The sequence below is a fragment of the Triticum dicoccoides genome, chromosome 5A (genome assembly GCF_002162155.2).
Source record: "Triticum dicoccoides isolate Atlit2015 ecotype Zavitan chromosome 5A, WEW_v2.0, whole genome shotgun sequence".
In the NCBI taxonomy this organism is placed as follows: Eukaryota; Viridiplantae; Streptophyta; class Magnoliopsida; order Poales; family Poaceae; genus Triticum; species Triticum dicoccoides.
In genome coordinates, this window is record NC_041388.1 from 419,892,715 (window position 1) to 419,902,647 (window position 9,933).

General features: G+C 51.9%; 1 protein-coding gene across 1 annotated transcript in view; it reads left to right on the forward strand.

Annotated features, from left to right (window-relative positions):
- The first annotated feature begins 7,325 nt into the window (after positions 1 to 7,325).
- LOC119299658 (BURP domain-containing protein 15-like) overlaps positions 7,326 to 9,933 on the forward strand; it is a 23,293-nt gene continuing 20,685 nt past the window's right edge. Inside the window, exons 1-2 of the mRNA XM_037576823.1 lie at positions 7,326 to 7,370; positions 7,491 to 7,856. Coding sequence (XP_037432720.1) covers positions 7,326 to 7,370; positions 7,491 to 7,856 — 411 coding nt within the window. The remainder of the gene's footprint in view (positions 7,371 to 7,490; positions 7,857 to 9,933) is intronic.

Consider the following 9,933-nt stretch of genomic DNA (forward strand, 5'->3'; position numbering starts at 1 on the left):
GACAACCATGGAGCGGGGTTTTTTGTCATACCTCTGCGTCGGCGTCTCCGTCCTGGCAGCCTTCCTTTTTGGCCTACCCGGCTTCGGTGCCCCTTGTTGGCGAGTTGCTGCGGGTTCGGCACGGCGTCCCGAAGGCCTTCCCTATAAAACACCGTATGTGTACGGTAGGTGAAGTGCATAAAAGGTGATCCTTTTTTGGGAATTGGGACTTTGGTTTTTTCTTACGTGTGATGCAGGGAGTAGTCCAGGATAGTTGGCCGTTATGGCCACCATGGCGTCATCACATCTCAATTGATAGAATTGCATGTCTATCAGCTCCACAAATATGTCCGGATCCTCTTCGAGTCTGGGATCGAGGGCCCGGCTAGGGTCCTCTGGTTGTGGAGGTGGGCTGTTGACCTCCCTTACAGCTTTTCGCAGTTCCTGCCGTGAAATGGCAAGGTGATTATCTACGACGAAGAATGCGGGAAGGTTCAGAGTGAAGAGTGACAACTCACCCAGTTTGGAGGGTTGTACATGGAGAATCCATCCCGTGGCTTAATACGGATGAATTCCTCTTCCTCTCCCTTGAACAACTCGGACAGGGGGTGCCCTCGATATTGAGGGCAGCAGCGGAGTCCGGTCCCTTACGCCCGCAGCGGGTGGCATCATCTTCCCCGTTAAAACACCACAGGGGGTGCCCTCGATATTGAAGCGGCTGCACCCCCCGCATTATGCATATTGACATAACCTCGACTATCGTCAATCCTGATTGATCCTGCACTTTAATCCGGTCCATCAGGTAAAGGGCTTCTCCGTTGTCTTCCACCTGGGGGCTCCGTGGGCGCCAACTTCGGCGTTCTTCAGAGGAGCATTGTTGAACTCAGGAAGACCCCACCGAACAGGGTCTGGAAGGGGAATGTCCTCCATGTAAAACCACTCCGAAGGCCAGTCTTCGGACGTCCTCTTCGGGGTACCGGACAGGTATCCGGTCTCGGCGATGCGCCATATTTCGGCTCTGCCCACTTGATAAAGTGACCCCTCCTGTGTGCAGGGCACAAGGCAGAATAGCTTTTTCCACAGCTCAAAATGAGCCTCGCAGCCCAGAAACAGCTCACAAAGGGCAACATAACCGGCGATGTGTAATATGGAAGCAGGGGTGAAATTATGCAACTAGAGGCCGTAAAACTCCAAGATCCCGTGGAGGAACGGATGAATTGGAAATCCGAGTCCCCTTAGTAAGTAAGGGACAAGGCATACCCGCTTCCCCTTGGAGGGATTGGGGAAGCTCTCCGCTTGCTCCCCGCCATTATAGGTGGCGAGCCCGGCTCGGACGGGGACCATATACGCTGGAGGAAGAAATCCCTGGGTCTGCAACTCTACTAATCGGCTGTGCGGGACGGAACACTTCTCCCAATCACCGGGCTTAGGGCTACGGGAGCGGGAGGAGGAGCTGCAATGGCCGGCCATGATGGAATGGGTTTTTCCGAGCGCGCTCCGATGGACTCTCACCGTGGGAGGATGGTGTGGATTGGATCTAAGAATCCCCATCCCTTTAATAGACGATTTATTTACCTAGCTAGGGGGGCGAATGTAAAAACGCCCTGGCTCCTCGCATTCGCTCGCCACGTGGAATATAGTCCTTATTGGGCGCAGAAGCCAAGAACTGCAACATTTATGGGGAGCCGGACACTACTTAGCAGATATTCAGAATTTGGAGAAGAACCCGCCTTGTAATGCCGAAGACAATACTGCGTGCCGGACTCATCGTCATTGAAGCCTAGTTCAGGGGCTACTAAGGGAGTCCTGGATTAGGGGGTCTCCGGACAGCCGGACTATATCCTTTGGCCGGACTGTTGGACTATGAAGATACAAGATTGAAGACTTCGTCCCGTGTACAGATGGGACTCTTCTTGGCGCGGAAGGCAAGCTAGACAATACAGATGTGTAGATCTCCTCCCTTGTAACCAACTCTGTGTAACCCTAGCCCCCTCCGGTGTCTATATAAACCAGATGGTTTAGTCCGTAGGACAACATACAATCATACCATAGGCTAGCTTCTAGGGTTTAGCCTCTACGATCTCGTGGTAGATCAACTCTTGTAATACTCATTTCATCAAGAACAATCAAGCAGGACGTAGGGTATTACCTCCATCAAGAGGGCCCGAACCTGGGTAAACATCGTGTCCCCTACCTCCTGTTACCATTCGCCTTAGACGCACAGTTCGGGACCCCCTACCCGAGATCCCCCGGTTTTGACACCGACAATCATCTTATAATGCTACCACTAATCAAAGCAAAATAAGATGCATAAAAGATAAACATCACATGCAATCAATATAAGTGATATGATATGGCCATCATCATCTTGTGCTGGTGGTCTTCATCTCCGAAGCACCGTCATGATCACCATCGTCACCGGCGCGACACCTTGATCTCCATCATAGCATCGTTGTCGTCTCGCTAACTATTGCTTCTACAACTATCATTGCCGCTTAGTGATAAAGTAAAGCAATTACAGGGCGATTGCATTGCATACAATAAAGCGACAACCATATGGCTCCTGCCAGTTGCCGATAACTCCGTTACAAAACATGATCATCTCATACAATAAATATAGCATCATGTCTTGACCATATCACATCACAACATGCCCCGCAAAAACAAGTTAGACGTCCTCTACTTTGTTGTTGCAAGTTTTACGTGGCTGCTACGGGCTGAGCAAGAACCGTTCTTACCTACGCATCAAAACCACAACGATAGTTCGTCAAGTTAGTGTTGTTTTAACCTTCTCAAGGACCGGGTGTAGCCACACTCGGCTCAATTAAAGTTGGAGAAACTGACACCCGCCAGCCACCTATGTGCAAAGCACGTCGGTAGAACCAGTCTCGCGTAAGCGTACGCATAATGTCGGTCCGGGCCGCTTCATCCAACAATACCGCCGAACCAAAGTATGACATGCTGGTAAGCAGTATGACTTGTATCGTCCAATACTCACTTGTGTTCTACTCGAGCATATAACATCTATGCATAAAATCTGGCTCGGATGCCACTGTTGGGGAACATAGTAATTTCAAAAAAATTCCTACACACACGTAGGATCATGGTGATGCATAGCAACGAGAGGGAGAGTGTCGTCCACGTACCCTCGTAGTCCGTTAAGTGGAAGCGTTATGACAACGCGGTTGATGTATTCGTACGTCTTCACGATCGACCTATCCTCAGTACCGAACATACGACACCTCCGCGTTCAGCACACGTTCAGCTCGGTGACATCCTGCGAACTCACGATCCAGTAGAGCTCGGGGAAGAGTTTCGTCAGCACGACGGCGTGGTGACGATGTTGATGAAGCTACCGTGACAGGGCTTCACCTAAGCACCGCTACAGTATGACCGAGGTGGATTATGGTGGAGGGGGGCACCGCACACGGCTAGGAGAGATCTTCGTGATCAACTTGTGTGTCTAGAGGTGCCCCCCTGCCCCTGTGTATAAAGGAGCAATGGGTAGGCAGGCCGGCCCTTGTTGGTGCGCCAGGAGGAGGAATCCTCCTCCTAGTAGGAGTAGGATTCCCCTCTTTCCTACTCCTACTAGGAGGGGGAAAGGAAGGGAGATAAAGAGAAGGAAAGGGGGGCGCCCCCCCTCTCCTAGTCCAATTCGGACAAGAGGGGAGGAGGCGCGCTGCCTGCCCTAGGCTGGCCCTTCTCTCTTTCCCTTATGGCCCAACAAGGCCCATTAGCCCCCGGGGGTTCCGGTAACCCCTCCGGTACTCCGGTAAAATCCGGATTTTACCCGGAACTCTTCCGATGTCCAAATGTAGGCTTCCAATATATCAATCTTCATGTCTCGACCATTTCGAGACTCCTCGTCATGTCCCTGATCATATCCGGGACTCCAAACTACCTTCGGTACATCAAAACATATAAACTCATAAAACCGATCGTCACAGAACTTTAAGCGTGCGGACCCTACGGGTTCGAGAACTATGTAGACATGACCGAGACATGTCTCCGGTCAATAACCAATAACGGAACCTGGATGCTCATATTGGTTCCTACATATTCTACGAAGATCTTTATCGGTCAAATCGCATAACACTATACATTGTTCTCTTTGTCATCGGTATGTTACTTGCCCGAAATTCGATCATCGGTATCCCAATACCTAGTTCAATCTCGTTATGGGCAACTCTCTTTACTCGTGTCGTAATGCACTATCCCGCAACTAACTCATTAGTTGCATTTCTTGCAAGGCTTATAGTGATGTGCATTACCGAGAGGGCCCAGAGATACCTCTCCGACAATCGGAGTGACAAATCCTAATCTTGATCTATGCTAACTCAACATGTACCATCAGAGACACCTGTAGAGCACCTTTATAATCACCCAGTTACGTTGTGATGTTTGGTAGCACACAAAGTGTTCCTCCGGTATTCAGGAGTTGCATAGTCTCATAGTCATAAGAACATGTATAAGTCATGAAGAAAGCAATAGCTGTAAACAAAAACGATCAAGTGCTAAGCTAACGGAATGGGTCAAGTCAATCACATCATTCTCCTAATGATGTGATCCCATTGACCAAATAACAACTCATGTCTATGGTTTGGAAACTTAACCATCTTTGATCAATGAGCTAGTCAAGTAGAGGCATACTAGTCACACTATGTTTGTCTATGTATTCACACATGTATTATGTTTCCGGTTAATACAATTCTAGCATGAATAATAAACATTTATCATGAAATAAGGAAATAAATAATAACTTTATTATTGCCTCTTGGGAATATTTCCTTCATATGTAGGAACCAATATGAGCATCCAGGTTGCGCTATTGGTTATTGACCGGAGATGAGTCTCGGTCATGTCTACATAGTTCTAGAACCTGTAGGGTCCGCACGCTTAACGTTCGGTGACGATCGGTATTATGATTTTATGTGTTTTGATGTACCGAAGGTAGTTCGGAGTCTCAGATATGATCACGGGCATGACGAGGAGTCTCAGAATGGTCGAGAGATAAAGATCAATATATTGGAAGCCTATATTTGGACATCAGAATGGTTCCGGGTGAGTTCGGGCATTTACCGGAGTACCGGGGGGTTACCGGAACCCCTCAGGGAGTATATGGGCCTTATTGGGCCTTAGTGGAATAGAGGAGAGGAAGGCCAAGGAGGAGGGCCCCCCTAGGCCAGTTCGAATTGGGTGGGGGGGCGGCCCCCCTTCCTTCCTTCTCTCCTATTCCTACTAGGGAAAGGGGGAATCCTACTCCCGGTGGGAGTAGGACTCCCCCTAGGGCACGCCATAGAGAGGGACGACCCTTCCCTCCTCCACTCCTTTATATACGGGGGAGGGGGCACCCCATAGACACACAAGTTGATCTCTTAGCCGTGTGCGGTGCCCCCTCCACAGATTTCCACCTCAGTCATATCGTTGTAGTGCTTAGGCGAAGCCTTGCGTCGGTAACTTCATCATCACCGTCATTACACCGTCACGCTGACGAAGCTCTCCCTTGACAATCAGCTGGATCTAGAGTTCGTGGGACGTCACCGAACTGAACGTGTGCAGATCGCAGAGGTGTCGTACCTTCGGTGCTAGGATCGGTCGGATTGTGAAGACGTACGACTACATCAACCGCGTTGTCATAACGCTTCCGCTTACGATCTACGAGGGTATGTGGACAACACTCTCCCCTCTCATTGCTATGCATCACCTAGATGGATCTTGCGTGTGCGTAGGATTTTTTTTTGAAATTACTGCGTTCCCCAACAAAACAAATCGTTGGTCTTCGCCCGTAGGATGCGCACCCACGATCACTCTCAGCGGATGTTGTGGGCGCTTCGTATGGACTGGCACAGTGTCCACCCTCATCTAGGAAACCCTGCTCTTCCGCTATCGTGGTCATGGCGACGTCATCATTCCCTGCTCGCCGGCGATTTGTCCCTCCGCGAGTGGTACTCATCGATGAGCTGAAGGTTGTAGCGTTGGTCCTCCTGTGCCTATCGGAACACAGACAACAGCAGTGCCGGCAGCTCTTCTGATGTGGGCGGGGGCGCCAGTTTGTCGCCAGTTCCTCGTCAGACGCCTCCTCCATTGCGTGATCGTTGTCACTGACCTCTGGCGAGACCGTTAGCAACCCAGCCGCTATCCATCACGCACGAAGGGCTTGCCAACCAACCACAAGGCTAGCAGACTCTTGCTTCTACGCGGTCGAGATGCTCTCCCACATGGCTCTAGAGCCCACAGTCATGACGAAGATGGTGCAGTGTGGATCGTGACGGGCATGGACACGTACGAATAGCGGACGTCGGCCAGGCCAACCGGCGCCTGCTGTTCTAATGTAGGCGTCGGAGTGGGTTTATTCTCGGTCATCATCTCTGTATAATGCTGGCGGGCGGACAAACTAGCAGCCGGTTTGGATGTGGTAGAGAGTCATTTCGTACGTTCAAATCTCTCCGGCATTGAACAGTCACGGAGACAGGGGCACAGAGCGGGCGGCGCACTCGGCCAGTGTGTCGTTTCAATAGCAGCTCCAGTGAACAGTTGTGTCCTCTGTGGTCTGTCATGAATGCGGCGCAGAGCGGAGGTACACTCGTGAGGGAGAGAGTGCGGGTGCGGGAGAGGTTTTTGGATGAGATGGGGATGTCGGACGCATACGTGATAACGGTCCAGACGCCACAAAGCTCCCTCTGGTTTGCATCCAGTTTGCGGGGTTTCAAACAACCATATGTGTCCGTCGATCGATGGGTCCACATTTGATGACAAACTATGTACAGACAGCTTGGTCTGGACATTTGCGGGCATTTTGAGTGTTCGCGTTGGAGATACACTAACCCCTTGTGGTTACCTGTGATTTCCAACCAGACAGTAGTCATCCAGAAGTTTCAGTTCATAATCGTAGGAGTAGTGATTCTTTCATCACTACGTTTTGCTAAAAAGAAGTTTCTGCACCGTCGAGCGTTCCACATGACATCCTCACGGCAACCGTCGTCACTGAAGATTATATTCCGATAGTCCCCGACCATCGTCGGGTCACTCGGGTGGCGCACAGTGTCGTCCACCCGATGAGTAGGTCATCGTCGATCGTTTCTTTCCCTACACCAGAAGGGGCGGTGAAGTGCAGAATGCAGAGATCGGAGGCGTCTCGTGTGGCTCTCTGCTCCCGGATGCAACAATCGCCGCCGAGATTATATTCTCAGCTCCCGATGATTTCCGTTTCACATCACCGTCGCCACCCTCCTCTATAAATTCGGCACGATCTCTCTTGGTTTCCACACAAGGAGCACCAAGGCTTCCTCAAGGTCGTGTGGGTCTAACTAGCTTGGCTTGGCCCCTACCTCCGTGCAGCTCCGATGATGGCGCGCCTCCTCGTTCTCGCCGTCACGGCCACGGTTCTCATGGTGCGAAAGAGCTAGCTAGTAGAGCCGGCCATGCATGGCTCAGACATCTACCATACACGACTGAATTTTGTCTTGTCAAACATTTCATCGGTGCGTTTTCTTGTCTCTTGAATCCCCTAGGCTCGGTCCGGGCAGCCGTTGTCCGCTGCGTGGACGTTGCCAGCGGAAGCCTTCTGGCGCGCCACCCTGCCCGACGCCCCCATGCCAGACGCCACCCTCGAGCTCCAGCCCCAGTTTGATCACCACACATCAACGGAACAGGGCGCATACATGAATGCAGAGACTGGCACTCCGGAAGGCGCAGTCGCCGAGGACAGCGTGGAGGACAACGACCCGCTGCGGCCCATGAACTTCAACTACGGCTACAACAACGCCTTGCCCCGGAGCGAAGCCACCAGCGCCCCCTCCCCCAACGTCCTACTGAACCGCGCCGCCGTCGTCCGCAATGTCGCCACGCCGTCGTCGGTGGTGTTCTTCCTCGAGGACGCGAGTAAATTGCATGAAACCACCACTTTGAAGGCTAGCTTTGCAGAAAACACTACAATACATTTTTTTGGCAGAAAACACTGCATCTTTAGTAATCTTTTTGCAAAAACCACTGATTGACGGATCTGGCTTAAGCGTGTTTATGACAGATGGGGCCCATTTTCTGCTTACATGGCATAACGGTTTAGGTTTCATGCAAAAACGCCCTCCAACTTTCTCCCCCTGCTTCCTAGGCCCTCCAATCACGCCACAGCCCTTCCCCTCGCTCCCAACCTCTCTCCCTCCGCAGCCGGCAAGTGTGCACGCAAGCTCAGTGCCGCCCCTCCATCCCCGTTGACCATGGGGCGGCGCCGGGATGAAGAAGGAAAGGCCAGGGCCAGCGCTAGTGTCACAGCCCTAGAAATCTTTTTGTAATTAGTGGCATTGCATCCACGCATCATTTTCATTTTCAATTAATCTTGAAATGGGGATGCTTAAACCCTAGCACCAAATGAATTCAACTAGGGTCAAAATAAAATCTTTTTCATTGAACTCAAAATGCCCTCTAAAAATGTTCAACATTTCTGGATTGAGGTGGAAGCATCTACCAAAAAATGGTTTACATTTTTGCAGGACATCTTTGGGCTTTGAATTAATTCAAACATATTTGAATTGGAGCTATTTAAATGCTATATATATATTAAGTGCTCCAAAAATGCTGGAAGTTGTTATGGGTCATTAGAATAATTCAGACAGCACCCCTAATTATTTCCAGGATTTTATTAAATGGTTTAGTATTTTACTAAATCAAAACAGAATAAAAGAAATAGAAAAGCAGAATCAGCAGAGAGAGAGAGAACAGCACCTGGGCCTCTTACCTGGCACCCACCAAAGCCCACCTGGCTGGCCTAGCTGGCCAGCCCAGCCCACTGGCCTCCCCCCCATCGTCTTCCTCACGACAGAAGGACGCCGGGTGTGTGCCCCGTGCGCGCGGCCACGCTCCCCGGCCACCTCCTGCTTGACGCTCCCCCTCGACGCCTGGACGCCTCTGGGAGACGCCACGCACCCCCTGGGCCTCTCTCACTCTCCCTGTGCTTTCCCCCTCCTCTGTCTCGCTATCCTCCCCACAGCTGAGCGCTGCCGTCGCCACCGACGCCGTTCACCGTAGCTGCAACCACCGCCTCCCCCTCGCTTCTCTGACTGGCCCAGAGGCTCCGCCTCGACCCCCTCTTTCTTCCACCCCGAGCCACACCACCGCGGGAGCCCCACATCGCCGCCACGAGTCGTCTTACCCGAGCACGGCCGCCGGACTCCATCGACGGATTCGTCACCTTCCGGTCGTCCCCGAGCCAGCTGAGCCTGTCGTCGGCCTCACCGTGAGCTCCCGGTCCTTTCCCCCTTAACCACATCGTCATTTTCGTCCCGTAGCCACTGTTGTTGGGGAACATAGTAATTTCAAAAAAATCCTACGCACACGCAAGATCATGGTGATGCATAGTAACGAGAGGGGAGAGTGTGATCTACGTACCCTTGTAGACCGATAGCGGAAGCGTTATGACAACGCAGTTGATGTAGTCGTACGTCTTCATGGACCGACCGATCAAGCACCGAAACTACGGCACCTCCGAGTTTTAGCACACGTTCAGCTCGATGATGATCCCCGGACTCCGATCCAGCAAAGTGTCGGGGAAGAGTTCCGTCAGCATGATGGCATGGTGACGATCTTGATGTTCTACCGTCACAGGGCTTCGCCTAAGCACCGCTACAATATTATCGAGGATTATGGTGGAAGGGGGCACCGCACACGGCTAAGAAAACGATCACGTGGATCAACTTGTGTGTCTAGGGGTGCCCCCTGCCCCCGTATATAAAGGAGCAAGGGGAGGAGGCCGGCCGGCCCTATGGCGCGCCAAGGAGGAGGAGTCCTCCTCCTAGCAGGAGTAGGACTCCCCTCTTTCCTACTCCTACTAGGAGGGGGAAAGGAAGGGGGAGGGAGAAGGAAAGGGGGGCGCCGCCCCCCTCTCCTAGTCCAATTCGGACCAGGGGGAGGAGGCGTGTAGCCCACCCTGGCTGCTCCTCTCTCTCTCCACTAAGGCCC